Raw genomic sequence first — 19357 nt, forward strand, 5'->3', positions numbered from 1 at the left:
TCCGATTCCATGGTTTATTTCAAAGTACAATAGTAGCCTATACTTCTTGGATTCACCATGTTTTTTGAATATTTGTATGCTATTATCATGGTACTATTTCTCTTTATATGAATACTCATCATCGTCATCAAATCATTTCGTACCATGGTACCATCAGAGTACTTTTTTTGTAAGACTTACTTTCATCAAATCCTCCTCATCTCTATTTTTAGCCGTTGTCCTGCTATTCTGGAATTCATTGCTGACTGGCTGCTGCCGAGCGGAATCCTTTCAGGAATGTCTGGAACTTTCTCAAACCACTACAGAGAGAGAAAGTGAGTGAGAGGTTGATCCGTGGAGAGGGGGAGAGGAAAGGAGAAAGCAGATGTGTCTGTTCTTCTGTTGTGGACTACAGTAAGTCTGAATAAGTGCAAGTGCGAGTGCAATCAGGACTTCTCTATGAAGTATCTTGAATTGATTAGCGTGTGTGAGATGACTCGTCTTTCCGTGTGTGGTCCTTTTAGCAATAACAATCAGTCATAATCTCTCACAGTTGCTGGATCAGTATTACTGCTTCAAAGAACAAGTTCAGAGTGAAAGCCAGGCCGAACAGGCCACCTGCTGATCACAAAAGTACCGATCTGTCCTGTGTGGGTCAGGTTTTGCTTACATTGTGGAAACTAAATACATATAATTGTCAGTGATTGTAGTTTAAGAAAATGGATGCTTTTGTCAAGCTACATTACCACTTTATAAGATTTAAGCAGATTTAAGAAGACGTTGACAACTCCATGCCCAAAAGTTTTTTTTTTTGGGGAATTTGTAGAACTGAATTAGACAGCGTATTGAGACACACCTAAGGACTAAGATCAAGGACTGTAGCAGCACAACTGTATTTGGGTTGGTCTGGTTTGTGCAGCAGGACTGCTATATTTCTCTTTCTCTCTGGCACGCGGCTGAAACGCTCTCTTGTTCTGTTTCTGTGGGCCCTGGAGAGCAGCTCTGGATCAAATTAAAGCTGGCAAAGACAGCAGCCTCTCCTTTAAATATTTCTCCCTTCAGATCTTGTTTCTTGTTCATGCACACTTTTCTGTACTCTGGGATTGTGTAAAATCTTTGGCCTGCTTAAAGGGATAGTTCACCCAAGAATTAGTATTCTGTCATCATTTACTCACCCTCATATTGTAATAAACCCTATAACAAAAGGGGAATCAAATGAATCCAAACAGTTCACTGAAAGATCTGAGGTGTGCTAACTGAGAAATATTAGATTTAGGATATTCTTTGACTTATGCATGCAAGAATAAAACATTAGCGCAGTCAATTAAAGTACACACAGATATCTCTACCTTTGAAATGATTCGTTTATTGAGTTGGTTTTACACAGATTTGGTTTTGTGGTACAAAACACTGCTGGTTAGCGAGATATCTCCACTCAACAACAACCAAAGCAGCTGAATACACAACCAAAGCTTTACAACACAACCACATGACCGCAATGTACCGTCTCTCTGTTATTTTGCTCTTCCAGTTGTCTTTCAGTGTTTGTTTGCACACTTTGTATGAGTGCTGTTAAATGAAATGGCTTCACTAATAAATAGAATATAAAAATGCAATTGTAATAATTTTATTATCAAAAAATTAAACAGAAATCATAAAAGATAGCAAAGGCACTGAACAAAAAATACCTTGGCAGTCCTTGTTTCTCAAACTGATACCAAACCCCCAAAAAAGATTATGGCATTGACCAACAAAAGTAATTAATTAGAATAAAATAATGCATAAATAACATAATAATACTACCATATCAGTACTGTCAATAAACAATATCCAGTCAAGTTTTCCTCTATGCTGAATTCTGACTAATATGCACCAGGTATTTCCAGTTTGGCTGAAAGCATGTTTGAATTTGATTCGCGATAGCCGCCTCTGTTAATCTCAATTACCATGGCACTATGGTTAGCAATGGCACATTTGGGTGGATGCTCAACTTCGTCTTAAAGTATTAAGACAAATAAGGTTGATAGTGAATGTCGTGACACCAAATATTGGGTCAGATCTGTGAGGCGGCTTTTGAGATTTCTAACACACATCAAATGACCCTGATGAAACTGCAGTAGTTGTGATTGATCGTCTGTTTATGCAAATGCTAGACATTAGCATTAGCACTGCATGTCTGCACTGAAAACCTGTAAAGACCAGGAAAGATCGTTGATTATACACACACAACGTTCTTCTGTAAGGTAAATCAATAATATTTTGGAGAATCAAAAACAGAAGCACAATAACATAAAAATACTAACATAGTATAATTTGATCACTGAATCCAGTTGACAATACAATGCAATACAGAAATGCAGTACGATACGATACACATTAGGTGTGTCTATAATATCTACCCAGGACCACCTTTGAACAAAATGCCTCCCATGACCTGTTTCTGTTGAAATTTTAGGCGCAGAATGAATTTTTCTATTATCGCTAATTGCCAACTCATAAGCTCATTCTTTGGTACAAAATACTTGCCTTATCCTTTCAACTACTTTCTTCATCTCACTATTTCTACACTTGCACTAGTCTTTCTTCACATGCAGCAAAATAAAAAGCTACATCATCCTTTCCAGTGTCCCTCTTACTGGAAAAGTGTCTTCCATCCAAATGCTTTCATGAACATACCTTGGTAAACACCTCTCTTTCTACTACAGCTACTTCACACTTACCTTCTAAAAACATTTAGACAACAGCCTTAAAACTAAAAATTGCACTTGAAATTCTGCAGGTAGACAACAAACAAAGGACTAAAGATTCTAAAACAATAAAGCTTCTGTCCCATTAAACCTATGACACAGGAAGCTCACAAGATCTAGTCCAAACATGCCTTTGGAATTTGGCTTTGAAACTAATTGGTCTATTTTTTAGCTCTAACGGGAGCGTTTTGGCCATCAAAGTTCAACAGAGAACCAAAAATCCATTATTCTTAAAGCTAAGCAATTATAATTCCTAAGAATCAACACATAAATATCAGAAGAGACAATGTTCCTACAGTGCAAAACCTTTGGAAACAGTCAAACAAGCTTGTCTCGGCCTGAACATTCTTTGGAGCTGAGATTGTGTCTGACATTTCTACCTTGAGTTAAACCTTGTTAAGGTGAAGGTGTCCAGAACTCTAAACAGTCAGCTAACCCAATCAAAAAACCACAAGAGTACCATTCTAGAGAAACACATGGTGCATGCACACATGTTCCTGTCAGGACTCAATCAGAAACAACCAATCCAGCATGCTGGAACATTGAATTACCCAGCGAGTTCTGAAAATAAATTCCCTTTCAAGGTGTTCATGGACTGACTATTCTTCTTCTTGAATAATGCACTGTAAAGCACTAGCCTCTCGGCAGAAGTGGGGCAAATTTAACCTTGAAGTCAGGTAGTTCTTTAGGGTAGGCTTTGTGCTCAGAGGTCCTGGGGCTCTTCTAAGCATTCGATACAAACTAAAAAATAAAATTAAATAATAAAATAAAAATAATAATATGCTTTTCGTCTGATGACAGCTTCCTCTGGGATCTCTCTCCACCTTAAGGAAATGACATACATAATTTAATATGAATTAAAAAAATAAATAAAAACAAAGAAACAAAAAGGCACTTCTATAAATCCATATATATGCTTCAACTCATATGATCAATACGAGTTTGATCATTACATATGCAGTTTAAATGTCATATTACAATAACCAAGAAAGAAAAATAACAATTATATATGTCAGCTCCAATCAAGGACAATGAGAGATTTCAGTTTCTTATTCTTCCAGTACTGCCAGACCACACCAGTTTTGTATCACTAAATCTAAAAAAAAAAAAAAAAAATATATATTTATATTAATAAATAATACACAACAACAGTTAATTTGGAGCAAGACCCTGGTTTCTTTTTTTTTTTTGGAAGTAAAAATCACAAACGACATGTGCTCTGTGAGAGTTTTAAGGTGCTTGATAAACTCAGGTTGGCTCAAGGCTGCTGTTACATGATGCCATACTGCGATGATAACTCACCTTATCCTTAATATGTAAACATTTAATATCATTCCTTGCCTGTAGGGGGATAATGTCCCAGAGTACCAACTTAAATTCGACTTACTTCAAACCCTTAAATCCCCCTAGGCTGTAGTTCCCCAAGTTGTATTGGATACAAATTTGAACTGTGTATAAGATTGGGTTGGGTAAAGGTCAAGTAGGATAGGGTAGGATTAGGGTTAAGGGTTAGGAGTTAAGGTTAAGGTTTGGTTGTGTACAACTTCCAATATCTCCCCATTAAAAAAGGACTCACATTCATAGAATCCCAGTTTTGCACTGGTCGTCAACAACATTCCAAACAAACATCTTCCACTTGCTCCACCTTCTTTCTTTCTAGGCCCCTCTCAACTGGCCCCCATCCCTATGACAGGTTGTTGCTGATGTCCAAGGCTTGTTGGTACACCTGAGTCATATCATCAAGATCTCCTAGTAGAGAGAAGCTGCTGTTATCCCCCGGAGAGCCCTGCGTTCCTCGGCTGAATTTCCCACTATGTAGGGAAGGAGCTGCCTGAAGACCTTTGAAGTTGGACAGCTGGAGAAGGTTTTCTGCAGACACGCAGCCTCTGATGTTGGGGCGGGCACCGGGTGGGGGCCAGTCAGTGCCACTGAAGGAACTGTTGGTGATGGTGTTGCTATCCTCCCTTACAATACTAGATGGGCGACTCTGACTGCGGGATAAACCAGAATCGCCAGGTGCTGGTTCTCCAAGGACACTCAAAGGAGGAGCGCCACTGTATGTAGAATACTTCCCGTTGCGCTTCAAAATGCCCTTCCTACCAACCGCTCGCTTTGGTGGTGAGCTGGCGGCAAGAGGTGTAATGTTGCCACCTAGAAGGTCAGAGGACTCGCTGCGCTCTGGAGAAGAATAGTACCCTGATTCCCGTTGTTGGTTGTTTTTTAGGATTCCCTTCTTCGGAAGGATAGAGACCGCTTTGGTAGGAGAGTTGCCTGTTAGCCCCTGCTCCTCCTCACCCTCTTCACCTTCAGGCCCAGATTCCTTCTCTGGGGTTCCCACACTGGATTCTATTTCTTCCAAACTTGGAGAGCGTTGCTCTTCAAAGGTTCTTGTCTTTAGGATGCCCTTTGGTCTCTTGAGGCCCAGACTGTCCTCTCCATTACAGTGAGACACACAGTCATCATTCTCTTTCTTAGACTTTTTGGGCCGTTGACGGACAAGTGGGAATGGCTCGGACCGGATGGCTTTAGTGGGTCGAGGTTCGGTCCGGTTCTGCCAGTCAATGAGACGAGCCAGCATGGGTGAGCCAGAATCCCTTTGCGATTCACAGTCACACACACTGGTTTTCCATCCCCAGTTTACCCACCAGTGATTGGCGATGTCTTCCACTGTGGCCCGCCGCTCAGGGTTGACCATCAGCATCCAGCGGATAAGACCACGGGCATCTAAACAAAAGACCAAGCAAGCTTCTTTTTTATCATGATCAAGAGACACATTTAACTGCATACATCAGTACACATTTTTCTATACAAAAGGCATTCTGAACATGGTCTAAGAGTTCATGCAAGAACAGTACCTGATGACTGGGATGGTTCTCGATACTCTCCGTTGCTGATTTGCCAAATGAGATTTTTGTGGTCCCCTCCATCGAATGGCATGCTGCCATAGACCAGCGTATACAGCAGCACTCCCAGAGCCCAGCTGTCCACCTGCAAATAATGGATGGCACTGAAGTCAGCTGACTCTGAAAGAACATTGAGTTACTGCTTACTGTTAATGACACTCCAGATATTGTGTCATATGGAGGTGGGACAGAAGTCACATGACAAGACTTGGATGTTTAATGCTTGCTGTGCTTTCATGTGGAATTCTATTGATGGCATGATTTTTTGGAAAGCAACCAGACACTCCAGCAAGCACAAACAGCATCAGATGGTACCAGTCTTTCAGGCTGTTTTTCAGCTTCAACTCTATATGCAATCAATCTGTTTTGAGACATTCTATTACACAAATTCTAAGTCCTGTGGAAGGTGGGTTGAAAGGGCAAGGTATGTAGGCCAGAAATCTCAAGATCGCCCCAGCAGCCTGGAAAGTTTTCCAGGTTCTTGAGTTGTCAGTTCACAGGAAATTACTTATAGACTAGGGTAATTGTTTTGCTCAATGCGGTCACCAGGGTGAGAAGAAATGAAGACTTTCATTGCTGTCATTGATTGCAAGGGTTTGGCCATTTTGATTATACCGTCTACATTTTAGTGTTTTCTATACCCTTGAGGAAAACTGCAGCAAATTTTAAAAAGCCCTGAGCTATATACTACAAGAGCGGCACATGTAAAGCTCTAAAGAACCTTACAACTCTGACCGAGGTTTGACATGTATAATCAGAGATACTTGGAGAAAGAAACTCCAGCTGCTCTTCATGTTCAGTAGGGAAGCACAAGGTGTGTATTTGCCTGTTCCCAGGCCTATGTGGAAGGATAATTCCATCAAAGAGCAGAATAAGGCTTCACTAACCACACAGACTGTCTGTGATGGATCACAGCTGCTCACAGTGGATTTCACACGCTAACATCATGAAACCGTGGGGTGTTTCATTTACAATGATGCAAACCTCAAGGGTTTATGTCTGTGCATCACGTCATGCAGGCCTGTAGTAAACCATTCCAGCATGTTTTTATGACCCTGGAAAGAAGTTCAACATAAAGAGACACTTATCTGAACATGCCTCACCTCTGGACCATGGTATGGTCTGCCATTGACGATCTCTGGGGATGCGTACAGTGGACTACCACAAAAGGTCTGGAGGAGCTTGTCTTTATGATACAGGTTAGACAACCCAAAATCAGCAATCTGAATGAACAACAAATACATCAGTGTTTGGTTTTAGAGAAATAATCATAAAAAAAAGTTTATTTTTCTGGTTTACTTTTACTGAGTAAGTGTTTGCTTTTACAAGGAGTAATTTTTCAACATCCTGCTTGTTTTGTTTCATGAATGTAGCCCACCATTTCTTAATTTTTAAGTTCACATACTTGGATTTAAACACTACTGAGTTGGAGACAGTACACCATCCTTTCCATATACTATTTTGTGGGACCCACTAATCCTAATGTTGTATACTATATAGTTCACGGATGTGAACCAGGATGTAGCCACTGTTTCAGAAACATGCTTACCTTTATGTTACAGTTTTCATCCAGTAGCACATTTTCCAGTTTCAGGTCCCGGTGAACAACACCATTCTGTAAAGAAAACATCAGAATGCACTTCAGAGATCTGAGGTAATAATGTCATAGCCAACAGAATCTTTATTAACTCCTGACATCTCTCCCACAAACCCTCTCTGTAATTACAGTTCTGTTCAGACACCAGTTTTTGATTGGTACATGACTGTGCAGTTAGTCCTTGTGTTTCCTTTAAAGTATCACACAGCATTCGGGTTACAGCACGCCCGGAAACCCAGAGGTTTCTCTGAGAGAGTTTGTTACAGATGTCTGATGACCATGAAAGATGCATGTGTTCAGCATGCACAGTGTTTAGCAGATGAACTATAAATCGACAGTTTGACAAGCTGTTCTTGAGTCGTCAGGCCGACCCCACCCGAAAATCCCCGGCATTGTGGTTGCCCATGGCGATGATGACTCATTACCCTCCACATTGGTGTCTGGAAGCTCCCCTGCCCTGATATATGACATCACGTCATCTTCAGCTGCAAACCAGCCCACTCAATGCAGGCCCACAGGGAACATGATTGACTCATTGGGGAGTGGGACTGTCTTATCTGAAATTTAGTAATCATAACCTAGTAATCTGCCTAATTAGACAGCACTTTGATATACTGTTCAATAAGGTAGGTAGGTATCGGAATACAATCCTATAATGCACTGCAACAATCTCAGTGACAAAAAGAAATCCACCCACAAATGGTGGACAAAACAAAAGAAACATCATTTATAAATATAGGGTGAATTGTGGTTTATTGTGAATTTTTTTGCCATTGAGATGACTGGGGAAATGTCCCGGTTATCCTGAATTATGGTTTCAAACTCTATCGAAAAGTCTTGAAAACAATCCAATTGTAAGAAACTGGAAAAGCCCTTATACACATACACAAGACTTCATGGAAATGTACAAATGGTTGGTTTATTACTCTATCAACAGCTCTGCTAAATGCTGAAATGTGTGACCCATGATGCAAAGCTGTTTCACATCAGTTGTCTATTCCAAGATTCCTCCCAATCTGACAAGAGCCAAAGATAATAGACTCGCACTCCACAGCCTGATTTCATCGAATAACTGCACGTGCAGTTTAGAGAAGAGAAAGGGATTGAGAAAGAGAAAGAATGGAAAGGAGAGAGATAAGAGAGGTGCGTACCTTATGGCAGTAGTGCACAGCAGAGACGATCTGCCTGAAGAAGTGTCGGGTTTCTCTCTCAGTCAGGCGTCTGCGTTCGCTGATGTAGTCATAGAGTTCACCTTTACTGGCGTATTCCATGACAATCACTATCTTGTCCTTATTTTCAAACACTACAGAACAAAAAACAACATCATGAAATCTGATTAGTTTATTTACACCTTTTACACTGTTTTATTTATATATGTTCAGAATGTTTATTTAATGATCTGTGTACCAGATTGAAATCAGTATAAAATGTTTTATTTCAGTTTGTGGAAGTAAGTCTCTATATAAAAGTTGTAAGAAATAGACAAGAAAAAAAATCTAGATAAAGTTGTAGGCCTCAGGAATTGACCAGTTGGATAACGTGACCCATGTCTAGTTTACATAGGCCAGAGGGAGGCGTCCAGTCAAAAAATAAATGCACGGTGGCGCCTTGTTTCTTCAGAATGCAACCCACAATGAAAATGTACAAGTACAAAACTACTGGATGCATAAAAATGAAAAGACTTTGTTTTGTAGTAGCCAGTCCAGAAAGTTCAGCAGGTCACAGCGGAATCCGTTAATGACCAGGAGAAGCTGAAAAATCCAGAGGAACAAACACAGCAAATTACAGTCCGACACAGCAGAAAGTGGCTGTTTCTGCAAAACCCCAAAAATCCTTATACAGATCACCCCACCCAAGCGTTTGGCGCTGCCGCCAGCTCCTGTCACACATCCAGAATTGCATCTCATCTTTTTACAGAATTCATCCTGTTCGCCATCGATTTCCACAGAACAGCAGGGAATGCAAGCGCAAGGCCTTCTGGGATTGTGCAAATATAGTTTAGGAGAGAGAGGGGTAACAGAGTTAACGTAACACAGATTTACTGTCAAAGAGAGTAAATCAGAGTCTTCTCACAGTGATGCTAAATATCGGAGCTCAGCGCTAAATTCAACAGTGATATGCAGCCTGTGAGAAAGGAACATTCCAAATTAGATCATCTCAATTGTTTCTCCTAGATCACAGTGAGGTTAAATACAGCTAAAAGGAGACTTTGCTCAAGTCTCCTGTTTCTCAGATGTTTTTTTGGGGAAAAAAACCCTCAAATTTCTCACACTGTTCTCAGATTGTCTCATTTGTGAGGAATTTTAGGAGAAGCAATAAAGAAACTCTTGATATCCGTGACTCTAAGTCTCGTGAGCAAAGAGTGAGCAACCTTTGAGTAATTAAAAATGTTCCTCTGGGAAAGTTCCCGCAGCTAAACGGGTATGCAAGCTATGAATTCCTCTATCCAAAAATTTCCACGACCAGCCCAAACCCATAAACATAATTTAACACCGCACAAAATTAAAAGAGAAAGACACTCTGACATTAGAGCAATGAAAGACAAAGCCAGACACGAGAAAAAAGAGAGTCTCCGGAGACTCATTTAAAGAGGTGTTCTCCCCTCTTTGAGTCGGGCCAACCACAACACAGGCGGAGTCATGACACAGAACAAAGATGAATACGGCAACTCTTCAAAAATAAACTGCCCTATAAACCCAGACGGACTTTGAACGGAAAACCGTCGAGTCAGCACACCGAGAGCTCGCCAGGCCTGCCGTGGCACAGAATCAGCAGAACAAACCAGACGGCTGCAAAAATGTCTTTAGAAATGATCAACACAGAATTTCACCAGAGATCTTAACCACTGAAACACATGCTGGTCAGGAATGGGGAGCATCATATTCACTGAGGCTGATCTTCTGTAATTTGAGCATTATTACATGAATAAAGCAAAACATTTTTACTGTCCTTCACAACACAAGTCTATCAATAGTTAATGAAAGGTTATTCATTAGAATTGTATTTTTTATTTATTGCTGAGTTTGGATGAATGGATAGATACCTTCATATATAGAGATGATATGTGGGTGGCGAAGAGACGACATGATCTCGATTTCTCGTCGAATGTGAACCATGTCCTGTTCATCTTTAATCTTCTCTTTCCTGATAGACTTGATGGCAACCTGAAGAGAAGAAAGATTTACAGTTTCAATCTTGTCAAATAGAATAAAAATGTTTATCAGAGTATTTGTAAAAGATGCTAATTTTGGTAGATTTATCTTAGTAATTTTATGCCACTTTTTTTTTGATAGGAAATGACTCAAGTTAACATAAAACTCACATTGCCAGGATTAGCAGCACAGCTTACCACTTAGCCGCGGCTCTGACAAAAACATTCTATTTCTGAATGTCAAAAAAACACCTGAGTAGATTCTTCAGACAAGAGGTGTAATCATCCCATTACACACACACACACACAGAATTATCCCATAAACACATCACGGCTGAGCATATTTTCAGTCTCCTGCTATGTAATTTTGCTGATGTTTTTTGGGAAAATGAAGGAGCAGTGTTTAGAAGCAGAATGAAAGCTCTCTCATGCGCCCTGAGGGCACTGCACTGATGTCTCTATATGATCACATCAGGCTCCAGTATGTATGGAACCCCATTTCTGCCACTGAATAAAAAATTAAAAAGCTAATTGAAACTTTTAATCTCACAATTCTGACTTTTTTTCTGCAGTTGCAAGTTTACATGTCACAATTCTGACTTTTTCCCCCATAATTGCGAGTTTACATGTCGTAATTCTGAAAGTGAAAGTGACGTGATGTGTAGCCAAGAATGGTGTCATACTCTGTATTTGTGCTCTGCATTTAATCTCTCCAAGTGCACCCACACAGCAGTGAGTAGTGAACACACACACCGTGAACACACACCTGGAGCAGTGGGCAGCCATTTTTGTTGCGGTGCCTGGGGTGCAGTTGAGGGTTTGGTGCATTGCTCAAGGGTCTCACCTCAGTCGTGGTATTGAAAGTGGAAGAGAGCTGCTTTGCATTCACGCCCCCCACCTACAATCCCTGCCGGTACCGAAATTCGAACCCGCAACCTTTGTTTTAGACGTTTATGTTTAAAGTTTATGTCTAACCATTATGACTGGACTGGTTGTGATGTATATGTTGTGAGTTGTATGTTTTAATTTGTGAGTTGTAAGATATAAACTTGCAATTGCGAGAAAAAAGTCAGAATTGCGAGAAAAAAAAATCAAAATTGTGAGATAAAATGTCACAACTACCTTTTTTTATTTTTGACTTAATTTCTCAGAACTGCAAGTTTATATCTCACAATTGTGACTTTATATCACGCAATTCTAACTTTAAAACTCACAATTGCAAGTTTATATATCAGAATTGCGTTGTCATGCAATTCTGAGAATAAAGTCAGAATTGCGAGATTTACACTCGTAATTATGAGAAAAAAGTTAGAATTGTGAGATAAAAAGTTTTCATCACTCACATTAATGAAATTCATGGAAGTAATCAAACAATATATTTCTTTATCGTTTAAATATAAATAAAATAACACGTAAAAAAAAAAAATAAAGGCCATCATGTTCCACACATGAGTTTTAGAACTCCAAAAACAACCATTCTTGAACCGGAGATGATGTGGGCAAAGAGGAGATGCCCTATTGACTGACTGATGGATGATGTCATAGGGAGGAAATGGGAAATGATATCTGGGCAGTGATTTCCTGTCTATTTCTGTCCTATCTCACCCTCCCAGGCATGTGCTACAGGTCCATTTAAAGAACAAATGGAACAATGAGTGAGCTGATGACAAACCTTAGCTGGAAAAGAGGAAGACCTTTGTCAATTCCTTTTGTTTTGTGATGTTATACCCACAACAGTTGTCCCTGAAACATGTCTATCCGCTCCTCCGTGTAGATTCTCATCATCGCCACAGTTCTCAGAACAGCCTGAGTCTTCACATTAATGGCGAGCGAGCAGGCGGACGCCGCTTTTCTTCGAGAAACCAAAACCACATGTTTCCGAGGAGCTGAAGGTAAATCACTGACTACATCCATAAAAGGAAAGTCCTAGCGGAATGCTTCAAAACTGATTATGTGGAATAAAAAGACATAAACAAATCCAGAAACCAGGGCCCGTTCTCTAAATGCCGAATGGGCAAACCCTGCTCTTTATTGTAAAGCCATCAGCGAGTGTTTTCCATGAGCTCATGAATTTATGTGCAGCTGAAGGTATTCACCTCCCGCCAGGTCCGCTGGAGACGGCATGAATACTAATGCTGCAGTTTGTTCAAACGCAGCAGGAGCGAGAGTTTAAAATAATCTCCAGGAAGAAAACAAAAATCACAGCTTTCCCACAGAGGTAGAAACAGGATTCTGACCAGCTGAGCTTTTTATTTGCTTATCTGTGCGCGAGCCAAATGAAAAGATTACAGCATCAATAAAAATGCAGACGAGTTTTTGTGTTTCCTTAATGTTGTTTGCAAAGAGAGGGATTTGAACTTTGTCACGTAACATGATTGATACCTCAAAATTTGTAGTGTAGAGGAATGCTACTTTTTTATTAAATGTAATAAAAAATGCTTTTTTGACACCATGTGCTTTTTTTGACCATGTAGCAATCACCCCTGGCAACATAGCAATTACCCCACACACCCTAGCAACCAACTCAAACGCCCTAGCAACTACCTAAAGCACCCTAGCAACCACCTCAAATGAACTAGCAACCACCCCAAATACCCTAGCTACCATCTAGCAATCAGCCCGGACACCCTAGAAACACCTTGCAATTATGTGGAATGCCTTAACAACTACCCCAAAACCCTGACTACCACCCCCTAGTAACCAAAAAAAAAAACATAAAACTACCCAAACACCCTAGCAACCTCCTAGCAGCCACTTCAAATGGCCTATCAATCATCCTGAATTCCATAAAAACTACGCAAAACCCTAATAACCACTATGAGTATGCGATAATGACAGAAGATTATATCTCAATATTTTGCTGGTTAATCTGGTATGTTGTTAACTGATACAGCTTAGATGATATTCTGTGTGGAGCGTGGAGGAACAGAAATTAACTTTTTGTAGTTTTTTGGTATTTTAGGGCTGTTACCAGGTTTCAGGATTTTTGGCAGGTTTAGGTGACACAGAATGTGCATCTGTGGCATTTAGATGCATTCACACAGACTGTTTAATGCAGGACATGAATGCAGTTAACCTGCAGTTACAAATGCATAAATGTTTTGATGTTTTAAAAACAAAACATTCAATTGTGATATTTGAAATGATTTTGGGGAAAAAGGGAAAATATAGTTTAAATATAAACCTAATATTGCCAGTAGGTGGCGGCAAATCACTTCATGTGTGAGTCATTGAGTCATTCATTCAACCTATTCGTTCAAACGGCTGATTGATTCGGTAAAAAAACACCATTGTGTGTTGCTCAGAGATGCAACAGTTGATGTGGCTTTGTTTAAAACTATTTTTGTTGATGAAATAGAGCAAAAACAGGAACTTGTGTCTAACTTGTGAGTTAATTAATATTAACTTCTTGTCTATTATTTAGTTTAAACAATTACGACATTATTGTAGATAATACATATCGCACAACCATAACAACCACCCAAGTAATCTTCTATTAATCACCCCAATAGCCAAGGTACCATCTAGCAATCCTCCTGGACAAACTAGTGACCACCACAAATGTCCTAGCAATCGGCCCAAAACCCTAATAACCCCCCGGGTAACCATCTAACAACCACCCCAATCATGCTAACAACCTCCTAGCAACAACCTCAAATGGCCAAGCAATCTCGTTCGCTTTGTACACTGGGTTGGTACTCTTGCCTACGTCACCCGTGACCTTTCTAATAAGTCCAGCTTGTGCAAGATGAGCATTTGTGGTCAAAAAGTAAATATATATATTCTTTGCAACTGAAGACATAAAAACTTGAACATCTTGGATGATATAGGGGTGAGAAAATGATCAGGACATTTTTATTCTGGAAGTGAACTAATCCTTTAAAACCCACTACACTTTATCAGACTGTTTTGGCCTCCATACAGGATATTAATTTTCCACATTTTCATTTCCTGCTCAAGATGGACTTTCAAGTGTCTGTCTGCTTTCGCACTGTCACAGTGACCTTTTCACACACAGACGGACAAGTGTGTACAAACACACACTCACACAGACATGTGACCAATTCATCACACACTGTGGAAGGAATGCTGACTGATATGTGGACATCCGATCTTGTTTGTACATTCAGATTCACACAAATGCATTGCAAACACGAGCTCATACGTGCAAGAGCTCACACACACATGCTATCTGTCTGTCTGCTTGGGTCATTATGGTGAATCTGAGGCTGGTAAAGTCATAAAGAAGAAAATGTTACACAATTTCTTTGGTTATCTGTGCCTTAGGGGTAAAGGTCAGGAATACTCCGTTCTGGATTGTAGCATATATCAACAGTCAGAACCTTCTGTTTGTCTGTGTACCTGATAACAAACAGTAAAGCTTTATCGCGGCAGAATGAACGTTATGTCCAGCAACAGAGTTTGTTAGTTTAGCAAGAGACATCACCTAGAGGAACTAAACTATATATGATATGAGTTGAACATAATGGTCCAGAGGAATATTTTATTGCTCTGAGGTTGTTCTTTTGTATCTCATGATATTTAATGGAGATCGCCGTTATGTTTGATTTAGCTATCAACTTTGTCTCCTAAAATTCTTTTGGGGATATAAAAAGAGACAATAATGACATACTGAAAGGCCTGAAATAAAATGCTTTTTTTGTGCATATTTTGTGAAATGTCAAAGCAATTTATAACACAATGCAAGTATGCATGTATGTAAAGGCAAATGCCTCTGAGTACATAAATGCAATTTCCAAAATTCGTCAGAGCACTATTAACACAACGACACAAATGTTTGCTGGAATGCAAGGTCAATTAAATGCGTTGTTGCATTAATCAGTGCTATTCATAACACAATGCAAATATGTGATTATAAACATGTGATGTAGGTACACAAGCTCAATGTTATGCTGCAAAATTAGAACAGAATTCGTAACAATGCAAGTATGTAATTACACTTTTAGATATGCAAGGTTGATTAAATGCGTCATTGCATTCTGCATTGCATTCAATTGCTATGTGAATGCAACCAAGTCGCAAAGTTTGTCAGAATTCAAATTAAAAAACATGAATGTTTTGAGAGTTTTTACGTTATTCGGTACTATTCATAACACAATGTAAGTATGCGAATGAACACAAACTCTTCTGGGTATGGAAAGTTGTACTGCAATTCAGAATGCAATTCATAACTCAATGCAAGTAAGAAAATGCAATGCAACACAAGCAGAAAAATTACAAATGTTTCAACGTACACAAGGTAGATTTTGCGAGTTTTTGTTAAGTGCTATTCATGACGGAATGCAAGTATGCAAAAACAAATGTTTCTGGCTATTCAAGTACTATTTCAAATATTGTTAGGCTAGAAAATGAGAATGCAATTTATAACTCATTGCAAGTACATAAACATAACGACCCTTAGATAAGCAAAGTCAATTTAATGCAGCGTTGAATTTGAAGTTGTTGTAAAATGCAATTCATTACAAGTACTGTATATGAATGCAAATGCAAATTCTAGGTATGCAAGCCCATTTTAAAATGTTGCAAAATGTGTTATGCAAGTATGTAAACGCTTCTAAGTATGCAAGTGTGAAGTCACACTAAAATGTGTCAGAATGCAATTTATAATGCAATATGAGTACACTGCATTCTCAGCGATGCCACAAAGGGGAGCCAATGCTTCTTTTGTGTTTCACAGAAGAACCTAAGTCTAGAGGTTTGGAACAATATGAGCATGATGAAATGTTTTCAAAATGTACATTTTTGAGTGAACTATCACATTTAGGAGAAAGAATCAAAATACTGCAGTGTTGCACGTGTGTAGGTGTGTTTTAAGACTCTGCGATGTCTAATGTTTAGTCTCTATGGCGGTTACCAGTGGTTTGTTATCTATACATATGTGCTATAACTCTTTACAGACAGCGCGTCCGGCCAGTTAAAAGTTTTTCTGACTAATTCCTGCTAAGCACACTAAACCCGTGCCAGAAAATATCACAGTATGTCTCCCTGAGTGACTTTATGTTTATTGGCCCAGAAACACGCATGACAAATTATGTTTTACCATGCGTCTGAGTTTGGGGTAAACGAAAAAACATGTATGTGTAGTGTGTGCACCGTTTTATTTTTAGGTCTGTTAGCATGCGCTCATACTTTCTTCAACAGCCTGCCAACACTCTGATGGCACACTGCCCACCGATACACTCAGACCTGTGTGTGTGTGTGTTTATATGACTGTATGAGTTGTGAAATAGCCTGGATTGTAAATTATTAAACTAAAAGAAGGCTATATATCTGCTTCCAGCCCATAACAGCCACCAACAACAGTGTTTCCATGGAAATATACATGACTGGAGTGCATTTAAACTGCTAGAATGGGTTGCAGATATTTTCTTCAAGTAAAAAACAAAGTTAAATTCTAAAAACAAAACATAACTAACCATACAGTCATTCATAGTTAGCTTCCTGCATTTATTGTCTTGAAAAACTGTACATCCTATCAAATTATACTGTATTTTGATGCAAGACGAGTTCATCAATCACTTGGTACAATGAATCTAGTCAAACTACTCCCCACTGTCTTTCAGAGATTGGACCAAAACACTGAGATGTTTTTTTTTTTTTACAGATATCTTTTGTGCTACTCTAGAAAAAAGAATTGGAGTGGCATGAAAGTGAATAAATGACCAAATTTTCATTCTTGGTGGAACTTTGGCAGAACAGAAAGATTTCTTTCTCCTAGCAGCTGTTCCAGGTTCTGTGGTGACTGAGACATTTAGAGGACAATGTTAAACAGCAACCAAAGCCACGTGCCGTAGTGTGCCGAACGAATCCGGTATGTTTGATTAATGAACAAACGAACACTAAAGCCCTGCCTGACCTAGATGCCCACAGCAGAATTACTTTCTTTAGTGACCCGAGGGTCAGAACTCAAGGTCTTTTACACATATGGTGCTGACTGCATCATTATTTACAGCAAGTGGTCAGCAGTGACCTTTGAACTAAACTGCAACAAAGATGGATAATTGGTTAAAGCATGATGCGTTACATTGGGTGCCATTAGAGCAACTTTACAGGAGATTTAAAACATCTGCTCCTGCACAAGCAAACGCGTGCGGCACACGCTCATGGGCTGGAATTCCCATGAGATGAACCGAAATGAGCCAAACACAACAACAGATTATTACAGCAGAGCTGACACTGTAAAACGACAAATTACAGCCGGCCCAAGATCCAGGCCAGTTCTTTATTCATTTACCAAAAGATTCATTGATGCAGAAGTTCAGTCACTAGTATACATCTATGTATCATGGCATTTCCTTCAGATGTTACCATCACAGTGCTCTGGTACCTCTACAGTCATTTTCAACTAAAGGTCAAGTATCTTGCAGGGATTGAACCTGCAACCTTCTGTAAAGCAGTTCTGATATATAACCACTACATTATTGATATATTTAACAGATGCTTGAAGCTCTCACCTCTCTTCCAGAATGGCGCTCGATGGCCTTCTTGACTTTGCCATAGGTTCCTCTCCCCAGGGTCTCCAGCAGCTCGTAGCGATGCTTCAGGTTGTGTTTGTGATGATGTTTCTTCACACCAGAGCTGCTGCGTTTGACCTTACCGGGGCCCTCAGGGGCCTCCATCACCACTGAGGGGCCCGGCGGGTCACCTGTCCTTTGTGTCTCCATCACGCCGGGAGGATGATATTTTACACCTCCCTCTATGTTTAAATATCTTGACTAAATGCTTTGAAATATTGATAATATAACTCTAATCAATATAGCTAATTAGCATATAAATAAATAAATAAATTACAATGCAAACGTTTATTATGGTAACATATAAACTAATTTATGATTGTCAAAAATGACTCATATTTAAATGAGGTGTCTATCTATTCTAACTATAACCGGCTATGGTAGGCTTTCTAAAAGAAAATAATAATCCCAGTCTAATTATGAACGATAAAACAAGGCTATGAACGGACTAAAAAGGCATATTATTAAAAAGAAACTAATGAACACCTGCCATGTGGTTTTATGGCACTTATAAACTGCAACAATGTATCATTCACAATTAGAACGACAATGGATCTATTGTGCATTAATCTATTATGACGCGTTCTATACCATTATGACGTATCCTACTCCGTTATGACGTGTTCTCTTTCCCGTGGCGCGTTCGATCATGATTTCTCCGTTATTCCTTTGTTTCAATCTACCGCAGAAAATCTCAGTCGAGAAAGCAGCGACAACGCCGGCGTTCTGGACATAAATCACCCTCATTCTGGCCTCGGATCCGCCGTGGTGTCAGTCAGCTCGGTTCTGGTGCCGGTGTTCCGTGATATGATGCTGGGCGCGCGGGGATCGGACGGAAGGATGTGCTGCGTTCTCGTGTCTGCTGTGGCCATGGTTCGGTGTGTTCGGCCCGTCTCTCCTCCTGGTGTCCTGATCTGGGATTCTTTCTCTCTGTCCTCCTTCAGATTGAGAATAACTGAATAAAGACAAAGGGGGCGGAGTCATGCCGGTGTGTGTGTCTCGCACGCTCTCAGTCTCTCTCGCTCTCTCTGAATGTGTCAAGCTGATTTTCTGATTCTGTTTTACTAGAGTGAAAGCAGAACGGTACAGTGTCATTTTTTTTTTTTACTGAGACTTCATGCAGAGAATGTAATACACACTATATAAAGAATACATAAAGTATATGCTTATCTATCTATCTATAGCCTACTATATATGATGAATAGAATAGAATAGAATAGAATATGTTTTTAAAAATTTGTACAATTAAAATATACTTTGTGTGTGTGTGTGTGTGTACAGGCTTGGCTTGACTTAAAGTAACATTCATTGTAATAGAAAAATAAATTATGTGTAAGTATTTCTTTCTTCTTTTTTTATGTTTTAAGTTAAATTGTATGTATACTTTATTTTACTTATCTTTATTTTTTATTATAATTAATGCCCAGTTAATGCCCCATTTACTT

At 39.5% G+C, this 19357-nt stretch overlaps 1 protein-coding gene across 1 annotated transcript; it reads right to left on the reverse strand.

Moving 5' to 3' along the window:
* Nucleotides 1-1325: 1325 nt before the first annotated feature.
* Nucleotides 1326-18480, reverse strand: LOC122135516 (NUAK family SNF1-like kinase 1). The gene is made up of 7 exons (XM_042714953.1): nucleotides 17853-18480; nucleotides 10270-10390; nucleotides 8378-8529; nucleotides 7179-7244; nucleotides 6733-6852; nucleotides 5582-5714; nucleotides 1326-5450 (listed from the first exon to the last, which is right to left on the reverse strand). The coding sequence occupies exons 1-7, from the start codon at nucleotides 18060-18062 to the stop codon at nucleotides 4411-4413; spliced, it is 1842 nt and encodes a 613-aa protein (XP_042570887.1). The 5' UTR covers nucleotides 18063-18480; the 3' UTR covers nucleotides 1326-4410.
* Nucleotides 18481-19357: the final 877 nt, after the last annotated feature.

This window comes from Cyprinus carpio, chromosome A25, assembly GCF_018340385.1.
Source record: "Cyprinus carpio isolate SPL01 chromosome A25, ASM1834038v1, whole genome shotgun sequence".
Classification (NCBI taxonomy): Eukaryota; Metazoa; Chordata; class Actinopteri; order Cypriniformes; family Cyprinidae; genus Cyprinus; species Cyprinus carpio.